At 36.5% G+C, this 22,828-nt stretch overlaps 1 protein-coding gene across 5 annotated transcripts in view; it reads left to right on the top strand.

Annotated features, from left to right (window-relative positions):
* LOC150102183 (endoplasmic reticulum membrane-associated RNA degradation protein-like) overlaps positions 1-22,828 on the top strand; it is a 197,377-nt gene that overhangs the window by 106,854 nt on the left and 67,695 nt on the right. For 4 of the 5 annotated variants that reach the window (XM_090399424.1, XM_090399422.1, XM_090399423.1 and 1 more), the window contains exons 9-12: positions 441-543; positions 6,864-6,893; positions 9,801-9,869; positions 16,850-17,014. In XM_090399424.1, the coding sequence (XP_090255550.1) occupies positions 441-543; positions 6,864-6,893; positions 9,801-9,869; positions 16,850-17,014 (367 nt within the window). The remainder of the gene's footprint in view (positions 1-440; positions 544-6,863; positions 6,894-9,800; positions 9,870-16,849; positions 17,015-22,828) is intronic. The other variant, XM_090399425.1, reaches the window with a different exon arrangement.

The following is a 22,828-nucleotide window of genomic DNA, read 5'->3' as shown; positions in this document are numbered from 1 at the left end:
GCTAAGACTTAGATTGAAACACTTCATCAGAGGCAATGCCAGTTCTTTTGCACATTCATGTAGTACATGGGCTGTTGTGCCATCGATTCCCACTGCTGTATGCACATTGGTATTTTTCAATATGCTGAACACCTCCTGTTCATCTACCTCAATTTTGACTTGAAACTGTACATCAACTGCAAAATCTCCATCTGGATGATATACACAGGCAAAGTTATCACTCAGCAAATTGATATTTAATATTTTTATTCTGAATATTTCATGATGATAATGAAAATGTTATTAGTAGTAATATTTTCTTAATAATAATAAAACGATTAAGAAAATATTCTTAATATTTTATTGCTTGTTTTGGAAAACTTATAGTTGTGCTAGTGCCATTTCCTCTTTCCCTCTGCCTGCTATAACATTAGATTTTCATTGTTTTTCTACTTTTTTAGGTATGGAGAATGTCTAGCTTTAGTTTTACCATGCCTAGAAAACTGTCTTCGAGTATTGTTTGTTTCAGTTAATAAATGTCCCAGTCGCTTACTTACTGCAGAGGTAAATATTCATTTCTATGTAGAATGCATATTAGTATAACATGTAAAAATATTTAATTAACAAAATGAACTGTGGAAGCACCACACTAATATATTATATATATATATATATCAGTGGCATAGTGTGACCATTTCGGTTAGGTGTGCTGTCGTGTGGGTTATGCAACCCGTGCTACAAATTTCACATCAATTTGACTGTATGCATGGGCGTGCGTTCGCAGAAAATTTTCCAGTGTGGGGGGGGAAGCTTGGAGACAAATAATTGCATGAATAAATTTTTATAATTATTGATTTAATTAAATAATTACATCAATAACTAAAACTCTTCCTCGCTGGTCTTTTTTTCTTCAAATCAAGAGGCGATTGCAGCTGTAGAGGGGTATTTTGCAGATCTTACTGAGAATCACTACAGAGACAGGATAATTGTGCTGGAGCATCGCTGGAATACATGTATTAGTCTTAATGGAGATTATGTTGAAAAATAAAAATAATTTAAAAATTCTAAATTCATTTTTTCATTGTTAGACCAAGAACTTTTCAGACCACCCTCGTATACTTTTTATATTTTATTTTTTTCAATTAATAAAGGGGACTGGAGATTCTTTGGTTAGGTTTTGCCTTCACGCATATTGCATCCTCTTATTATTATCATTATTATTATTATTATTATTAAACAAGACCTCATAGAGTCAAAGACTCATCTAGGAGGTCCTTTTATCTCACACACATCTCATTATACCGTGTCTTAAACACATTCAAACTCCTTGCAGACACCACACTCTCAGGCAAAGCATTCCAATCACTCACAACTCTGCACGAAAAAAACCTGCCTCTCACTCCCCTACTCACACCCTCTTTGGACAGTTTCCAGGGATGACCTCTGGTTCTCCCCTGATCTCCAACTATTCTCTGTAGAACTTCTCCACCATTGATCCTATAGCAACCCCTTACCAACTTGTAGGTCTCTATCATATCTCCCCTCTTCCTTCTCTCCACTAGACTCTGCAGATTACATCTTTTCAATCTTTCCTCATACTCGACATTCCAGAGGTCAGAAACTACCTTAGTCAGTCGCCTTTGGACCCTTTCCAACATCTCTTCATCCTTCTGAAAACCAGGTGACCAAATCTGGGCACAATAGTCCATGTGTGGCCTAATCAAAGCCTTATACAATGGAACAAGAATCTCCTTACTTCTACACGTCAGTGTCCTCCGCATCATTCCCAGAAGTCTTTGTGTTGTCTTCACAATTTTGGCGATGTGTTCCTTAAATTTTAGATCCTTATCCACTATCACCACCAGATCTCTTATTTCCTCCACTTCCAACAATATATTCTCACAAAGCATAAATTCTGCATCCCATCTTTGTTTTCCAAATTTTAAAACCTTACATTTTGCAACATTGAACTCACATCTCCATTTGCTTGCCCAATCACTCAATTTATTCAAGTCTTCTTGCAAGGCCACAACATCTTCACTACTCTTTATGGTTCATCACAACTTTGCATCATCTGCAACCAACTGAATATCTCCATCCAAATCTTCGCCAATATCATTAATATACAAGTTAAATAGTAATGGCCCTAAAACAGACCCCTGAGGCACTCCACTAGTGACTTTCCTTTTCCTGGATTTCGCACCCCCATACACAACTTGTTGATACCTGTCAGATAGCCAGTCTTCAATCCAATGCACTAATCTAATATCCAACCCCATCTGCTCTAGTTTGACTGTCAACTTATCATGAGGTACTCTATCAAAAGCCTTTGCGAAATCCAAGTATATCACTGTGTATCCTTCTCCTCTGTCCAATGAAGCAGTCACTTTATTGTAATAAGTAAGTAGATTACTAAAACATGAAACATGACCTTTAGCAAATCCATGCTGTCCATCAAAGATTATACCATTGTTGTCAACCGAACTCTGGATCCTAGTTCTCACAAGCTTCTCCAACAACTTAACCACAACACCTGACACAGAGATAGGCCTGTAGTTTGATGCTTGAGTTCAATCACCTTCTTTATGAAGTGGCACAATCTTTCCCTCCTTCCACTTTTTAGGAACTTGACCAAGTGCAAGACTCGTATTAAAAAAATATGTCAAGGCAGGTGTCAACTCTCTGGCACATTCCTTCAGAATATGTGGTGATATATTATCAAGTCCCACAGCCTTATTTACATCTAGTTTACTTAACTCCCCAAACACTTCTTGCTCACTTACAGTCAGTCTCTCCTCCCCATCATCAACTGCTCTCAATCTCTCCATGAAGTCACATTCACAAGATTGAAAGATCTTTATGAACTGCTCATTAAGTATCTCCACCACACATTCTGCAGCAGCTGTCTTTATACCATTTCCTCCAATCATTGTCATCCTTCCATAATCATTCTTTCTTTTGCTGGCTACATATCGAAAGAACTCCCTAGGATTCTTTTTGGCTTCATTAGCTAACTGCTGTTCATACCTCTCTTTAGCTACTCTCACCAACCAAGTCACCTTCCTTGCCTGGTCTTTGTAGACCTCATGAAATTGGTTACTTCCACTTCTCTTATGCTGCCTCCACAATGCCCTTTTTCTCTGTATTGCATGCTTAATCTCTTTATTCATCCATCTCACACCTACCTTATTTAACCTTCTCACCCTTGGAATACATTTAGACATTGCATCTACTAAATAGTGTTTGAAAATCCCCCAAGCTGCATTGATCTCTTTTCCAGCTAACTCCTCATTCCATGCTACACCCTTAAGCTGTCTCCTGAGCTCTTCATAATCACCCCCCTTGTAGTTCCACATATACCCTTTTTTTCACAGGGGTCCTTGCACTGCTGGCAACTACCCAGGTAATCACCTCATGGTCACTTTCACCCATTGGTGGATGATTTGACACCTCATTTATAATTACATCCTCTGATGAGATGACCAAATCCAAGACCCTTAATCCTCATGTACCCTCTGTTACATGCTGTCTGAGGTAGTTATCCCTCAAATACTCAAGAAACTCATTTTCTTTACTTCCAGTTGCTATCTCTTCGCTCCAGTCTATATTGCCATAATTAAAATCACCCATAATGATCACCCTTTTCTTATTTGCTTGGGTTATTTGACTATACATTTCACTATCACCACCATCCACATTACCAGGTCTATAACAACATCCCACCAAGTATTTGATTCTATTCACCTCTATCTCACACCATACTGCCTCAAAACCACTGGCCCTATTTCCCTCTTGCATCTCTACCTTGTATGGACATAACTCTTTCTCTATCATCAATAGCACTTCCCCTCCCTTTTTACCCCTTCTATCCTCACGAAATATATCATACCCTTCCATCTCTATTCCTGTCAGGATGTCGTCCTCATCTAACCATGTCTCACTTATTCCGACAATCTCTGGGTGCACAGACGCAGTTAGTGCAACCATTTCATCCGCCTTGTTTCTTATACTTCTAGCATTGGTATACAAACACAACAACTCATTTCTGGATCTACAGCTAGTTCCACTGATACCACTCACTCGATATGATCTCTCCATGCTGGACTGGGGCCATTTCCCTTTCTGCTTCTTCATTTTAGAACCCTTTGCAATTCCATCTGTTTCCTCTTGATCCCTGGTCATTCCATTACTTTCCTGCTTACACATGCTCTCATCTCCTCTTGGAGCATCCACCTTTCTCACGCTGTGTACCCCTGTCCACCCTGAGCTTCCCCGTTTCCCTGCTCCTCTTGCACACCCATTCTCTCATTTTCTATACTCATACCACTCATTTCCCCATTCATTTACACTTCTTCAATCTCTCCTGTCTTACTCTCCTGCTCTTCCACATCACTCCCCTCTCGATCTAATTCATTCTCTCTATTCACTTCTCTACTTTCCAGCAGCAGCAGTCTCTCCATGCGACTCACACCATAACCACTCAAATGCAGTCCATCGCTCCCATACAGCTCACTTCGTCCCTCAAACTCATTCCACACATTAACAAACTGTACTCCCATCTCCTCACACATTTCAGCCAGAATATCATTCATAATCCTTGCTCTCCACCTCATTTCACCACAATCATACATAGGCAACACACTAACTACCCTTCCTGTCACACTATTCTCTTTTATCTTTCCAAGTAGGCTCCTGACATTCATTTTGACATGCTCTTTGTTCTCTCTCAAATCATTTGTACCAATTAATACAATTAACTCTTTTGCTCGCTCCCACCTCATATTCAATGCCTCAATCACTCTACTCATTTTACCACCAGCAAAACATACCTTGTGCATTTTATCCTCTAGCACACCTTTAATAATGGAGTCGCCATACAACGCCACTCACTCATCTTTCGTTAACTCTTTCATGCCATCATGATTTATTTTAATAGTTTTGATCTGAATTCTCTTAATTTCATTCCGCATCCATTTCATTTATGTATGACCTTAGTTCTAGTACTATATCAATTTCCATGTTGCCATCGGCTTTTTATTTAATAGCACTCCTACCTACAACAATTCAACACTAAAGTACACTAGCAATGTCTTAAATGCTTTCCAAATTATGGTAAATGTTCCCCAATGTGGAAAGGAAGAAATAATCAGGTACTTCATCATATTTTGTTTATTGAGTCTTACTCATCAAGCAAGAGTATTTTTAAAGAAAATATATTTTTTAAAAAAATCCTTTTTAAAGTTAAAAAAAAGAGTAGATTTGTCTGTGCTGCAGCCAAATTCCCCTGTAAGTTATCTGAAGGCTGAAATTTGGCTGATCATGCATTAATTCTCCTTCCTCCTATATTGAAGTATATAGCTAGCACATTTCAAGTAGGTTAGTTATATTACAAATACTTGTAAGGTGTTTAAGTTTCACATGTTTGCTAAAAAATTAAGAACAGATTTTGAAAACTATCTGCTGTGCAGACAAATAATATAAAGCATTTTATTGGTCAAGTATCTTTGTCATTCTAATACATGTTTGTCTTAAAGGAAGGGATTATTATGATAGGTTAGTGAAATTTGAACACTAACGTTACAAAAACTGCCAAAATTGTAGGGAAAAAAAAGATAAATATTTTGATTATAGAGTTTTTGAGGACTTGGTGAACCAATAGACAGAATAACATTGAGACTGTAATGTAACAATATCTTTAGATTAAATGATTGAATAATGCTAATTTTGTTGCTTTCCCAACAAATCAATGTTAATTCTTGCGTATTAAACAAACATGGAATTTTTTCAAGCCACTTCAGGCCTCCAGTAAGCAAGGCACTGATCTCATACTGGGCAATGATATTCATCTTCCAACTGGACAAGCACAAACATCTATCCTACACTGAGCAGGTATGCTAACCACTTTGTCAACCAGGCTGGCAACTTTGTCTTACTCATGAAATTTTTTTTGAAATAGCATGTTTGCTATGGGAGCATTTACTGGACTTTGTAGAGGTTATTTTAGTGAATGAATTTACTGTTATGATATTTACAATAGTGAGAGTTGGTTGTAGTTTACATATGTGATAGGCTGATGATTAAGCTTGAGTTATTACACTTAAGTAACAGTCAGTATTCTTTCATGCTAAAAGATCATTGAGCCGTGCCTTGAACCATTCACAGTTTCAGCACTCATCACACTTTCAGGAAGCACATTCCACTTACTAATCACTCTCCATGCAAAGAACCTGATTCTCACTCTCCTGTTCACACCCTCCTTTTATACAGCTTCCAGGGATGACCTTTAGTTCTATCCTTGCTTCCCTCTATTCTATTTAATCTGGTAACAACCCCTCTCCAACTTATGTGTCTCAATCATATCCCCTCGTATTCTATTCACAAGACTCTGTAAGTTGCATTTTCTCAATCTCTCCTCGTATCTGACATTCCATAGACCTGTCACTAACTTACTAAACCTTCTCTGGACCTTCTCCAATACATCCCCCCCCCTGAAAACCAGGCAATCAAATCTGTGCACAATAGTCTATATGTGGCTTGATCAAAGCCTTATACAGGGGAACCACAACCTCAATGCCTCTGCATGTCAACCTCCTCCTTATTGCCATAATCTGTTGGGATGTTCTAACAATTTTAGCAATATGACCCTTAAACTTCAAGTCTCTGTCCACCATCAGCCCCAGATCTGTCATTTCCTCCACCTTCTTCAAAATTTCTTCATTAATTGTATACTTTGCATCCCAACCTTGCCTACTAAATTTCAAGACCTTGCACTTTACAACATTAAACTGATAAGCTCCAATCATTTGCCCACTCACATAATCTGTTCAGTATTATGTATCATTGAATGTCTAATAAACTTCTGAAGAGCATTATCTTATTTGCAGGCCTCTGCACTCTACACAACATGTGATGAGGTAAGTTATTGTCTATATCATTAGATAAGTTTAGTAGTAGTACATATTATATTCTGTCAAATTTTGTATATCTTCTCATGGAAAATTATTTTTATGAAAGAGACTTTCCAAGAGAAAAACAGTTTTTCATCATCATCAAATTCCTGACATGTACCCTCAATGTGTACAGGATACTATTATAGGGCTGCATAATGAGTGTACATTATTACTAAATTCCTATTGACAGTTTTCCTCCAAATTAGTCTGTTATCAGTGTGGTTAGTCTAATATTAGTTTGTTATGTGCATAGTTAGTCTAATGGTCTAATTGTGTAGTTAATCTCTTATCTGTAAGGACTCCACTATTGTTAGGCTTTATATTTCACTCTTCTAAGACACATCTAACTACATCAATGCACCTGTATCATTGCTAACCTTTCCTCTCTCATTTTTTAAGACCACGCAACCTTATATTAGTTCTGAGGAGTATGACCTAATCTGCTCATACATTCTTCATTGCTAACCATTTCCAGTTTTTCCTAATATCCTCATTTTTGATGTGATACTGCCATTGATGCCATCTTTTTCATCTCCCTGATTTTCTCAGAAATCTCATAACTGTTATCTTTAAATCTTTGATCAATTATTCTATCCTGGCCCTTAAATAAATAAAAATTGGTTTGAATGCTATCTTTTATACAGCTAATTTGGTGTTTTGACTAATTTCTCTCTAATTCCATATAAATTTATTTAAATGACTCCCCACCATACTTCTTTTTTTTTTCCTTTAGCCTCGATCCATCCTCTGCTGCAGATTGGCCTTCCCCTTAAAACTTTCTAGTTCTGTCTCTCTGTAGCTAATGGCCACAATATCAGCTTGTTTATTCTGTTGTCTGTTTCCATATTTAATTTGCTACCCTCACTGAAAACTATGCCTAAACAACTGAAATATTATTATTATTATTTAGGCCTCTAAGGAGTCAAAAGACTCATCGCGGGAGGTCCTTCCTAGGAAACACAAATCTATCAAGACTCATCATGGGAGGTCCCTCCTAGGAAACACAAAGTCCATCATACCACTCCTTAAACACATTGACCGTTCTCGCTCTCACCACTCTATCAGACAATGCATTCCAAGGATCAACCACCCTCCATGCAAAGAAACCACTCCTCATCCTCTTGTGCACAGCCTCCTTTCGTAACTTCCAGGGATGGCCCCTTGTCATCACTCCTTCCCGCTGTTCAACCAAAGCGGGAAGGAGTGAAAGAACCCCCAGTGTCAACCCTGTAACCACCTCTCAACAGTTTAAAAGTCTCAATCATATCATCTTCTATCCACCAAACTCTGCAGTCCACATTCCCTCAGCCGATCCTCATAACTAGCTTTGTACAGTCCTGAAACTATCTTTGTTATCCCCTCTGTACCCTTTCCACAGTTAATTTATCCCCTTCAAATCCTGGGGACCAAATCTGAGAACAATAGTCTAAGTGTGGTCTGATCAGGGTCTTATACAACGGGATGATAATTCTTTTATCTCTGCAGGTCAGCATCCTTCTCGTTATTGCAGCAATCTTCTATGTTACCTTCACCACCTTTGCAATACGTCTCTTGAATTTCAGGTTTCTATCAATTATCAACCCTAAATTTCTTGTCTCTCCTACTTTCTCCAGTATATCTCCTCAATACTCTGCATACTCTGCAATAGAGTATGCAGTGTCCCATCGATGTGTCCCAAACCTCAACACCTTACATTTTGCTGCATTAAACAGACACCCCCTTTCATTTGTCCATCTGTCTAGCTTATTCAAATCCTCTTGCATGACTACCACATCTGCACTATTACTAATAATCCTTCCCAGCTTCACATCATCCACAAAGAACTAAATATCTCCCTGCAATCCACTGACAATGTCATTGATATAAAGGTTAAACAATATAGGCCCCAGTACTGAGCCCTGAACAAATAGGAAATATTCAAGTAAGAATTCTGAAAGTTACTCGAGATGCTATGAATAATTGTGGAATAGAAACTTGGAAAAGAACAAGCAAGGTTCCTCAAAATTGAGTGTTATCAGTATCAGAATTTTACTTTGAGACTAAAGTTGAGAAATTTTGAGAATATAAGAATCTGCAAATAAGTTTTGTAGATCCAGAAAAATATGTGATAATGTACAAGAGAAAAGCTGTTAAAACATTTCATTTATATGGTATAAATGGACCATATTACAGAGTAATATATAACATATACTTAAGTTGCAAGTGAACATTTAGAACTGATGGAGGTTCATGAACATGGTTTGTTGTAAAACAAGTTGTGAGACAAGTATTAATTTAAAAAAAATAGAGAAGTGAATGAGTGGCAACAGTAGCAGAATCATATTAAAAATGTTAGCAAAATGGATATTTGAGGTCAGGAAAAACACTGAAAATTTAGATGTGATCATATTGTAGACCTGACAAATAACATTAATTTGGAAGAAAATTGTTCATTTTAAGCTAGTAATAATGTAAACTTAATCATCTAGTATTATCACAGTATCCTGTACTCTCCATGAAGGTACTTATTAGGAATATGATAATGATGATAGTATAAAAGGTTTACTCCTCCTTTTCTCAAACCTTAAAAAACTACATATTTTAATGCCATAAATATATCATTATTTTCACAATAAGTGAATCTAATCTTTAGAGGTACCTGTGGCATAGTATATTTATTAATAGAACACGTAAAGACCACAGTAATAACTTTTAATTAATAATGATACAAATATTTCCTACTGAAATTTACAGTACATCTTCAATAAAATGAAACAGTATAAAATAAAACTCAAGTAGGTTGTTGTATTGAAAATTCTTATGTTTTATCTTTTTTAGTCCTCCTTTCATTAATTATTGATGTATTGCTTTTTTTTTTTTTTTTTTTTTAAGATCTTATCAGAATTTCTTCCATTAGGTGAAAAAAATTTGATCAGAAACATTTTAGGAGACAAATTTTTGGTAAGTAGATAGTTTAATAAAAATTAAATATGCTGATTTCAATCAGCTTCTAAACCCTAAAATGCTGAACAACCATAAAAATTATCACAGAAAATAATGCGACTTTCTTTTTTATTTTATTTTATTTTACTTGAAACTCTTAATGCCTTTATCTAGTTATTGTGAAAAATAATAATTTCTTTTTTCAAGATTAGCAGCAGTATACCACATTGCTTGAACTGTACTTGAACTGAACTGAACAGGAAATTGCTGAAGCCAGAGATTTTGGAGTGTTGGTGGATAGGGAATCGAAATTTAGGGGACACATAGCAGAAGTGGCTAAATCAGCTCATCAGATCACGTGGTTACTGAAGAATACTTTGATGAGCAGAGACAAGCAGGTTATTGTTCCTCTTTATCGAGCCTTGATAAGACCCCATCTTGACTACTGTCCCCAGATCTGGGTGCTAGGGTTTCTTCTTGATGGGGGAGGAGGTAGAGATGATCCAGAGGTGAGTGACCAAGATGATAGCTAGTCTATGGAATGAACTTTATGAGAAGGGGTTGAAGATCTGTGGGTTACAGAAATTGGTTAATAGGTGGAAAAGAGGTGATATGATTGAGCATTCAAATTACTGAGGGGTTTTACAAGATTATTTCAGAAGAAATTTTTCAGAACAAGTCTGGTGGTGGAAGAACTAGTGGCCATCCATGGAAACTGAGCAAGAATGTATCTAGCAATGGTGTTAGAACTGGGTTTTTTACTTGGAGAGTGGTGAATGATTGGAATAAGCTGCCACAGTCTGTTATGGGTGCCATGACTTTGAATGAGTTCAAAGCAAAGTATGATAGATACTGTGTGAATGCTGAATGCTTCTTGACATGATGTTTAGGGCCTCCCTCGATGAGTCTAAGGACTCCTTGGAGTTGCCCATAATAATAATAATAATAATAATAATAATAATAATAATAATAATAATTTCTTATTTTGTAATAAGAAACTGTGCAAATGCAGCTCAAGATAAAAATTCAGCATATCTAAAGTTGCTTAAGGCAAAAATTCTGGAATCATCCTCAACTTACATTAGAACCTACAAAATCTGTATAAGAAATATAACTCTTTATGGACAAAATGCAGAAATCTTTCCTCCTATTCAAACAGTAGCCAATCCATTCCTTGGCAAGGCTACTGAAATGTCTCACTACCATGGAGACATTACCCAAAGATAAAACTAACCTCTTGAAATTGACAAGAAACATTAATGTTGAAAGTTTATTCCCATGGTTATACTATAAATTAAAGATGTCAAGAAATTATGTTCTCGGTTTAATCCTTTATCCAAGTGTAAGCAAACAAATTTGTTTTTAAATAATGAAACCTGTGGAGCAATCATCATTAAAAGAAACACACGTATTAACCACAGTGAAATTATCTAATTGTAAATATTTCATCCTAAGTATCTTAGGACATCATTAGTACAGCAGTTTAAAACAATAATAGGAATAACATACAGTTAGGGCGCATAATTACAATAGAATCTCATTAAACATGCGTAACGTGTTACAGAAATAAAAAAAAAAAAGGGAAAAAAATATTTAACACAGTTTTGTATGACAATTTCCCATACTTCAGGAATAGTAAGAACGTCGTTGCGGTTTAAGTTTGGTCTGTGTAGTAGGGCTTCAGAACTTTCTTTGTATAAACGTTCATGTTTATATAAAGATCTATGTAAAAGTTTAGACTTTTCCCAATGGATCCTAAGGTTTGGATTTTCAATTCCGTGTTGAGAGAGGCTAGATTTTTGCAGTTTAAAAAGACGAATGTGGTCTTGATGTTCCGAGATGAGTTTCTGAACAGACCTACCTGTCTGTCCAAAGTAAGACAATTTGCATGAGCATGCAATCTCATAAATGCCAGGCAACATCAAATGTGAGAGTTTGTCCTTAGGAGAAGGTAACAAGTTGTAAATTTGATTGATAAGTTTGTAAGTAGTGGCAAAATTGTATTTCTTCATAATTTTAGAAATACATTCAGAGATGCCTTTGATGTAAGGTATGGGAATCCTATGGACTTCTTCCTGTCTAGTTTGATGTGTGGAGAAGTGACTGATGATTTTTTGAGTTGTTTCAGGATTATATCCATTTAGGATGGCTGTATTTTTGATTACTTCTAATTCCTGGTTTAAAGATTCTTCAGAGGAGCAGAATTTGTGTGCTCTGGAAACTAGTGACTTAATAATTCCAGATTTCTGAGATGGATGATGAGCGGAAGAATTGTGAATGTAGCGACCTGAGAATGTAGGCTTGCGAAAGACAGCAGTGGTGATGGAACCGTCTTCTTTTCTTTGGATGTGTAAATCCAAAAAGGAGATACCTTGTGAAGATTCTTTTTCTAACGTAAAGTTGCTGCGATGATAAAGAAGGTTAATTTTTTCTAGAAACAGTTGTAATTCGTGTTCGGGATGATCCCAGACTGCAAATACGTCGTCGGCATATCTTAACCAAATATTTGGTTTGGGTTCAAAAGTGAATATTTTTTCCTCAAGGTGTTCTAGAAACAAGTTTGCTAGGTTTGGTGATAAAGGAAATCCCATTGCTTTTCCTTCTTCTTGATTGTAAATTTGACCTTTCCAGGTGACGAAACCTGATGTAATAACAAACTTGAACAATTCAACTATATCAGAAGGAAATTTTTGAGTTAGTAATTCTATTGTTTCTTTATGGGGAATGTTTGTAAAGAGGGAGACAATGTCGAAGCTGATTAACAAGTCAGTTTTTGATAGTTGAATGTCTTTAATTTTTGTGTGAAACTCAGTAGAATTTTTGATTGAAGAGACTGAGTGGCCTATGTGAGGGCGGAGAAGGTTAGACAAGAATCTTGATAACTTGTAAGTTGGACTGCTGATACAGTCTACGACAGGTCTAAGTGGAACATTAGTTTTGTGTAGCTTAGGTAAGCCATAAATTCTAGGAGGTCTTGCATGGTATGTCTTAAGTTTTTTAATTGTTTCTTCATCTAAGGAGGAAGTTTCATTAAGTAGCTTATTTAATTTTCTGAGTTGACGTTTTGTAGGATCATGAATCAATTTGGCATAAGTATTACGATCTCGAAGAAGTAAATTAATTTTTCGGCCATATGAGTTTCTATCATAATAATGTTAGAAACTCATATGTTTCTAACAATATTTCCTTTATCAGCTCTGGTAATGATTATTTTTATTACGTTTTAAGGAAATAATAGCTTTCAATTCTGATGGTGGGATATTTAATTCTGAAGATTTGCCATTGTAGATCACTTTAGCTACTTCAAATCAGTTACGAGTTTCTAAGCATGAATTAGCAACAAACAATTTAAATATTACAGAACTAGAAACAGACTTGTCAAATACGTTAAATCAAGAATTGCTACAATTAATTATAACTGTCTCAAAGAATTCAGGAAAAAAAGCTTTCGATAAAAGCAATAGTGCTCTACATAATAAATACCTTAATTCTATTAAATTGATCAAAAATGATCACTAACAAATTACCAACGGAAAAATGGAAAAAAGATGAATTAAATGTTCTTGCAAGAGGCCATAAATTTGTGATTTCACCAAAATGTTTCCCATATTTAGACTTCATACATAATATAGAAAGAAACATCAACCATCTCTCCAGTATTGAAGCCAACAGACTTCGATTTGAAGTAGCTAAACTGATCTACAATGCCAAATCTTCAGAATTAAATATTCCACCATCAGAATTGAAAGCTATTATTTCCTTAAAACGTAATAAAAACATAATCATTACCAGAGCTGATAAAGGAAATACCACTGTGGTTCTTGATACAAACTCATATGACTGAAAAATGATTTTACTTCTTCGAGATCATAATACTTACCCCAAATTGGATTATGGTCCTACAAAACGTCAACTCAGAAAATTAAATAAGCTACTTAATGAAACTTCCTCCTTACATGAAGAAACAATAAAAAAACTTAAGACATACCATGCAAGACCCCCTAGAATTTATGGCTTACCTAAGCTGCACAAAACTAATGTTCCACTTAGACCCATCGTAGACTGTATCAGCAGTCCAACTTACAAGTTATCAAGATTCTTGTCTAACCTTCTCCGCCCTCACATAGGCCACTCAGTCTCTTCAATCAAAAATTCTACTGAGTTTCACACAAAAATTAAAGACATTCAACTATCAAAAACTGACTCGTTAATCAGCTTCGACATTGTCTTCCTCTTTACAAACATTCCCCATAAATAAACAATAGAATTACTAACTCAAAAATTTCCTTCTGATATAGTTGAATTGTTCAAGTTTGTTATTACATCAGGTTTCGTCACCTGGAAAGGTCAAATTTACAATCAAGAAGAAGGAAAAGCAATGGGATTTTCTTTATCACCAAACCTAGCAAACTTGTTTCTAGAACACCTTGAGGAAAAAATATTCACTTTTGAACCCAAACCAAATATTTGGTTAAGATATGCCGACGACGTATTTGCAGTCTGGGATCATCCCGAACACGAATTACAACTGTTACTAGAAAAAATTAACCTTCTTTATCATCGCAGCAACTTTACGTTAGAAAAAGAATCTTCACAAGGTATCTCCTTTTTGGATTTACACATCCAAAGAAAAGAAGACGGTTCCATCACCACTGCTGTCTTTCGCAAGCCTACATTCTCAGGTTGCTACATTCACAATTCTTCCGCTCATCATCCATCTCAGAAATCTGGAATTATTAAGTCACTAGTTTCCAGAGCACACAAATTCTGCTCCTCTGAAAAATCTTTAAACCAGGAATTAGAAGTAATCAAAAATACAGCCATCCTAAATGGATATAATCCTGAAACAACTCAAAAAATCATCAGTCACTTCTCCACACATCAAACTAGACAGGAAGAAGTCCATAGGATTCCCATACTTTACATCAAAGGCATCTCTGAATGTCTTTCTAGAATTATGAAGAAATACAATTTTGCCACTAATTACAAACTTATCAACCAAATTTACAACCTGTTACCTTCTCCTAAGGACAAACTCTCACATTTGATGTTGCCTGGCATTTATGAGATTGCATGCTCATGCAAATTGTCTTACTTTGGACAGACAGGTAGGTCTGTTCAGAAACTCATCTCGGAACATCGAGACCACGTTCGTCTTTTTAAACTGCAGAAATCTAGCCTCTCTCAACACGGAATTGAAAATCCAAACCATAGGATCCATTGGGAAAAGTCTAAACTTTTACATAGATCTTTATATAAACATGAACGTTTATACAAAGAAAGTTCTGAAGCCCTACTACACAGACCAAACTTAAACTGCAACGACGTTCTTACTATTCCTAAAGTATGGGAAATTGTCATACAAAATTGTGTTAAATATTTTTTTTTTTTTTTTATTTCTGTAACACGTTACACACGTTTAATGAGGTTGTATTGTAATCATGCACCCTAACTGTATGTTATTCCTATTATTGTTTTAAACTACTGTACTGATGATGTCCTAAGATACTTAGGATGAAATATTTACAATTAAATAAGTTTCACTGTAGTTGATAAGTGTGTTTCTTTTAATTAAACAAACAAAGTTTTCATGTGAAGTAACTTCATGACTGGGTAAAGGATTAAACCAACAATATAATTTCTTGGTATCTTTAATTTAAAGAAAAACATTGAAATTGGACCATTTAAAGTCATTTCCCTGACTTTAAATGGTCCAGTTAATTTTCGAGTGCCTGCAGCCTTCAGAGAACTATCCTTACCACTTAAAGTCATCAGTGAAGTGAACAAATCACCACCCCAGCACAAACAAAAAATTCTCTAAAACATGAAAAAACTAATACAAGAAATGCAGACAACAATAACCAAACTCCTCTGGTCTGCAGGCCTCAGGAGCTAAATAATGCACACCCACCCACCCACTCAGTAACACACTCATGCAGTCTTCCTAAAATAACACATCCTGCTCACCACCTCATAAAACACATTACCCTATACACCTCTTTTCCCAAAAATGTAGTGCGTTACACACACACCTTAAAAAAAAGGTGTGTTTGTAACTCACTACATTCATCATAAAAAATAAACTCCAATTCTTGATGTAACATGCATACATCCTTTTTGAAATTTGTTGTGATATTGTTCTTTATTTCTGCATAGCAGCACATTCATTTCCTGTCTTCCATGTGGTAATTCATCAGCCGCCCTAGTGATGCACTTCTGGTGATATCCCCGATGTACCACCCATTCGGTCACATGATTTTGCTCATGTCATTGCTGTTGAAGAGTAGACTATCATCACAGAATTATACCTTCAACTTTACCTGCTTTCGGACACAGGCTCTGGAAAGGTTTTTAGGAACATGTGTGACTGCTGTTGACATTTCCAGAGCATTTCATTTTGTTTGGCATAAAGGCCTGCTGACTAAGCTATTATCTTATAGTCAGAAAGAATTGAATGTATGTAATAGTAGAATATAATTCAGTTGCAGAATAACATTTTATAACTGAATATAATTCATAAAACCACAAAGATTTAAACAGGTTTTCAGTTTCATAGAAATTATGATCTTAAAAAAAAAAAAATAGAAAGAAGCCTATTCTTTCTTTTTTGTAGCAATAGGATTTTGCACATAGCAACTGATAAACGTCATTGCAACTCTATTGAGTGTACTGGCTAGTGAAATATGCACATATATCTGTATCAGTCTTCATTCAGTCATTATCAATCAGGTTGAAGTACTGGAAGCATTCACTAACATGCAGTGTATCTGATATGTTATAATGCATAACATTATACTGTGTAAGGCAAATGAACGGATTTATTATTGTCACCACCTTGGATGATAATATTTTAAAGCTTTGTTTTCAGTTTCAGAGATTTTTCTTTTTATCTTACAAATGTTTCATGTTCAGCTTCACTATTAAATGAATTTTATCTGTAGTTTATGCTTGTTTCATTTCCTTTGTTAAACAGCTGTAACTTTTTTTTTTTTAAATAGGAAATCCTTCTAGATATGTTAGTTTATCCTGAAGGCCCTCGAATTAGGGACAGACTTAGCCATGGTGAAGTGGACATCTTTGATATCCCTTGCCAGTTAGTAAACCATGTTTTGTGTTGTTGTTCTGCCATCTGTAGCCAGTTTATTCCCACACATCTTTTTAAGGTAACAAATTATATGATAATATAAATAATATGTGTTATAATCTACTTAGTCATCTTGCTTTACAACACAATAAGAAATCAATATGTTCCCTTTCTGTTTTATGTTACTATTGTACTATTTTAATATTTTACTATTTTATGTTATTATATATACATAAATAAGATAATGTGCAGTTCTGTTAAATAAACCATGACAGGATTTTAAACTTAGATGCAGGCCCATTTCTACATTTTGCGGGGCCCTGTGCGGAATGGAAAAGCGGGGCCCCTGTAAGTTAGTAACATTTATGGAAATTTTAAATGGAAGAATATCTTGTTAATTAATTAATTAAATCAAATATGAAAAATATTTATGCACATAAATAAACAAGTATGCTCTTTAGCATCAATTTAAGTAAAGGGAAAAAATTAGTTAAAAAATAGATAAATTAGATAAAAAAATTAGTTTTTTTTATCTAATTAATAAATAGACTATACAACATACATTGAAAAAATGAACCATTTGATATCGGACCACAACACCTACCAAATGGTAAACTACAACCCCACAAAATGTAACAAAAAGAAAACAACTGAATTAATCAAATTCGTCCACACATGGCCCAAAGAAACAACAAAAAAATTAATACCTCATTATGCCTGTGTGCCCAGAATTCATGGCCTGCCAAAAATACACAAACCAGGCACACCACTGTTGAAGGAATTGACAGCCCAAATTATCACTTAGCCAAAAAATTAAAAAATTAACGGCCACACTCAAGGAATTGGTAGGTCAGTCCCCTTCCTACATAAAAAATACACATTTCATTAATAAAATTAAAAACATTACACTCAACGACCAAGATCTATTAGTCAGTTTTGACATAACTTCCCTTTTCACTAATGTCCTAATCAATGACACTATCTTGCTCCTACAGAACATATTTCCACACGATATCACGGCCCTCTTTGCCCACGTACTCCACTCCAGATATTTCGTGTGGCAAAACAATTTTTACCTTCAAAAAGAAGGTACAGCCATGGGCTCACCGCTTTCCTCCCAATAGCCTAACTTTTATATGGAAGACTTTGAGCAACGTGCTCTAGAGACATGTCTAAAGCCCAAAATTTGGCTCAGATACGTCGATATTTTTGCCATTTGGCCCCACAGCCACGAAGCTCTTAATACATTCCTTAGCCACCTAAACAAACAACACAAATGTATCCACTTCACCATTGAAATGGAAAAAAAACAACTCTCTTCCTTTCCTAGACACACTTGTCACACGTCTTCCCTCTGGCTGTCTCTCCTTCTCAGTTTACTGCAGACCTACACACACACACAAGCCAATACATACATACACAAAAATTCTTACCACCACCCAACACAAAAACTAGGTGTCATAAGCACCCTTAAACACATAGCTCTAACTATTTGTTCTAATGAACAAGCTCTAAACCAGGAATACAAGCTCATTAACCAAACATTTATAAAAAATGGATACAGTAAAAAAACTATTCACAAGATCTTCCATAAAGATACCAGTAAGAACAAAAAAGATTTCAGGAATGCTATTGCCATTCCTTATGTTAGAGGCATTTCTGAAAAAATAGACAGAACACTATGCAAATACAACATTAAAACCACCTTTAAACCCCCAAATAAGTTAAGACACCTACTTAGTTCTTCTAAAGATCCTCTTCCACACCTAGCCCACCCAGGGGGATACAAAATACAATGCACATGTAACATACTGTACATAGGGGAAACAGGGCGAACTATCCCAATCAAACGTGGTATTATTGTTTAGAACTGTGTTGTATATATTGTGTTTTCACTGCCGTTTGTTTCACTATATCAACATGTAAAGATGGCGTCCAACAAGAAACGTACGTCAGCGGCGCGCAGGACTTCTACTACTACATGAAAGGCTGGCTCAGCGTTAGATTTTTCGCAATGGATGCGTTGCGGAAACTGCTACATGTATGCACCGAAAAATGTGAAGGATCTGTGGTCGGTCTGGCATAATGAGAAGAACGAAAATGTCGACGTATGTGAGAAGTGTCGGGATAGGCTGGAGCGTTTAGGAATGGAAGCTGACATCGGGACCGTAGCGGAAGAACTTCGGCAGGAGTTTATGAAAATGAAAAATGACCTTCATCTTCTTCATGAGGAAGTGGAAGTGATCGTTAAGGAGATGCTGGAAGTTAAAGCTGAGTTTAATGTGTTAAACAGAGAAATTAGGACTATAGAGATTACTTTAGCTGAAGTAACTAGAACAGGATTACATATGGGTGAGTCTTTGGTGAATGATTCAGTAATAAATAGTATGGGAGTGATTGGGAGTCAACATAATAAAACCACAAGTGGCCTAGAAGAAATGAGATGTAGTGAGAGTGGGGGGGAGGGGGTAAGTAATAGAGAGTTGAGTAATGAAGCTGGGAGAGTCATGCTGAATAGTGTAGAGAATGAGTCCATGAGTGCGGACTTGAATGAAGTTAAGAGTGGTAAAATATATGGTGATTCTATGATTAAGGGTATGGAGAGTGGTATGCATGAGGAGTGCTTGGCTGATGGGACAATAGAAAGAGTGGCTTTAGCAATAAAGAGAGGGCATGAAGCAGACAAGATGATAGTTATGGTGGGTACGAATGACCTGAGAGGTAGTATAAATCGGGTAGGAAAAGATTTAAGAACATTATTAGATATTGTGAAGAGGAAAAGTGTCAATGGGAGAATAGTGTGTGTGCTACCCCGTTTTGACAATTACGAGTTAAGTAGACGAGCAATGATAATGAATGATATGATTGCAAGAATGTGCAGAAAAAGAGGTCTGGAGTTTGTTGATGTTTGGAGTGTGTTTGAAGGAAAAAGGCAGTTGTATGCTAGAGATGGACTGCATCTTAACATGGAAGGACATAAGCGATTGAAGAAGTTATTGTTTTCTGAACAGGTTGAAGTTAGTGGGCAGGGAAACTAATATTGAAAAGGTTGAGTGTAAGAGAGAGAAACTTTAGCACTGATTGTGTATTTATTGATCCTTATAGGCAGAATAAATTGCAGAAGAGAGGGGATAAAAATCGGCATAGGACTACGGTAGTTAGTGACTTATATATCAGTTCTAAAGCCGGTACAAGATCTAGAGGGAATCTGCAATTTTTGTATACCAATGCTAGAAGCATTCGAAATAAGAGAGAAGAATTTTTGGCATTAGTCAGTGAAATCTCACCAAAAGTTGTAGGCATTAGTGAAACTTGGCTGTCAGCAGAAGATGTGGTCACTGGAATTGAATGTGATGGGTACAGTATTTTCAGGGAGGATAGAGAAGATAGAACAGGAGGAGGAGTACTGTTGATGATAGCTGATGTGTTGCAGCCAAAGAAAGTAGTATATCATGATGATAGACATGTGAATGAGAGTTCATTTGAGGCAGTCTGGTGCGAAATAGTGACCAACGCAACCAAATATACAGTTGGATGCTGCTATAGGCCAGGGAGTACGGGGGGAGATATTGAATTCATGCATCAGCAACTTAGTGCAATGAGTGAAGGCTTAGTGATTATTATGGGGGATTTTAATTACGGTGATATCAATTGGAAGGAGGAAATATCACGTAGCAAAAAGGAAATGGAGTTCATACATCTTCTACGAGATAATTACTTGAAACAGCACGTAACTGAAGGGACACGTGGAGTGAGAGTGTTGGACCTGGTTATTGGTTCAGAGGTTATATGCATAAGTAAGGTGTCCTCGTTACCTCCAGTTGGTGAAAGCGATCATGTGGTATTGACTTGGGAGGTTGCAAAATCTGTGGATTTTTCTATTAAGAATGGGTATGTACGGAACTACAGGTTAGGCAATTATAACAAGGCTTCGGAGTGAGCTTGCAGCCATCCCATGGCAGAACATATTGCAAGGGAAAGATGTTAGCAGTGCTTGGGATAAAATCAGCGGGTATCTGAGGAAAGCAATATCAGATTGTGTCCCCATGGTCAGGAGGTCAAACAAGGCAGGCATTAGATGGATGAGCAGTAGTATCAAGCTTGAACTGCAAAAAAAGAAAATGTTATGGAGAATTTACAAGGAGAAAGGCGATCAGGACACCCATGAGCAGTACAAGGCTCAAGCTAGGAAGGTTACCAGCATAGTAAGAAAAGCTAAATCAGATTATGAGAAGACCTTAGCCAAAGAGATCAAGGGTAATCCCAAAGAGTTCTTCCGCTATGTGGCAAGTAAGAGGAAGAATGACTTCGGAAGGATAACCTTAGTGGGTGCTGATGGTATTGAGGTGACAAAATCAGATGTAATAGTCGAGTTACTGAGTGATCACTTTTCAAAAGTCTATCACCCAAGTGAGGATATCTCTATACCTATAGCAATACCTAATGTGAGAATTGAAGCTAAAGAATCAGAGGTATTAAATATATTGCAAAACTTAAATGCAAACACTGCGGTAGGCTTAGATGGAATATCAGCTCGGGTGTTGCGTGAATGTGCAAATGAATTGTCAACCCCTCTTACCTGGATATTTAATTTAAGTTTGAACTCTGGTATGGTCCCTAGGGAGTGGAAGTTAGGCAAAGTGGTTCCTTTGCATAAGGGTGGCTCTAAAACAGCGGTATTGAATTACAGACCAATCACCATCTAAGGAGTAGTGGTAAAAGTATTGGAAAAGTTGGTTAAAGACAAAATTCAAGAATGGGTGGATCAGGATATGATACTCTATAGAGGCCAACATGGTTTTGTTAAAGCTAGATCCTGCCTTAGCAATCTATTAACTATTCATAATAGAATAACATCTGAGTTGGACAAAGGAACTGGCTACACAGTGGTACTTCTGGATTTTGCTAAGGCTTTTGACAGGATACCCCATAGAACACTGTTACGCAAATTGGAGCAGATGGGAATGGATATTAAATTGGTGATATGGATAGGAGAATGGCTCAGGGAGAGATACCATAAGGTGGTGTATGGAGGAGCCGAGTCCAGAATGAGGTAGGTGACCAGTGGTGTGCCTCAGGGCTCTGTGCTTGGGCCAATGTTGTTTAATTTGTATATAAATGATATAGGAAACGGCTTAAAGGGAGATATTCAGTTGTTTGCTGAAGATGCAAAGTTGTGTAGTGCAATAAAAAATCAAGCTGATGTTGAAAGTTTGCAGGAGGATTTAAATAAGCTGGTAAAATGGGCAAAAGAAAATGGATGTCAGTTCAATGTGGAAAAGTGTAAAGTCATGCATTTTGGGATTAAAAGATTACCAGCTGTGTACTACATCGATGGAAAGGTACTCCAAGAGATTGATGAGGCTAGGGACTTAGGGGTATTGGTAGATAGGGAGATGAAGTTCAGAGGACACATTGCTAAGGTGTCCAAGATTGCACATAGGATTACTTGGTTGTTGAGGAACACACTGACATCCAGAGATAAAGAGGTTATTATTCCCCTTTATAAAGCATTGATACTTCCACATTTGGATTACTGTGCTCAGGTCTGGTCACCTGGATTCCTTGGAGATGAGGAGGCTGTGGAGAGGGTTCAGAGAAGAGTGACCAAGTTGGTGAGTGATATAAAAAATGCTCCCTACATTGATAGATTGAGAGCTTGTGGATTGCAGAGATTGGTTGATAGGCGAAGAAGAGGGGATATGATAGAAACATTCAAATTACTAAAAGGTTTTTATAGGATTGATGCAGGAGAAATGTTTCAGATGTGTGATAGTGATGGAAGAACAAGAGGTCATCTCTGGAAATTAAAGAAGAGTGTGGTTAACAAAGGTGTCAGAACAAGGTTTTTTGCCTGGAGGGTGGTGAATGAGTGGAATTCATTGCCTGACTT

This window comes from Typopeltis vanoorti, chromosome 10 (genome assembly GCF_054136105.1).
Source record: "Typopeltis vanoorti isolate ZY-2024b chromosome 10, IOZ_Tvanoo_1.0, whole genome shotgun sequence".
Classification (NCBI taxonomy): domain Eukaryota; kingdom Metazoa; phylum Arthropoda; class Arachnida; order Uropygi; family Thelyphonidae; genus Typopeltis; species Typopeltis vanoorti.
Note: the sequence above shows the minus strand (reverse complement) of the source record. Positions and strands in the feature narration are given on the sequence as shown.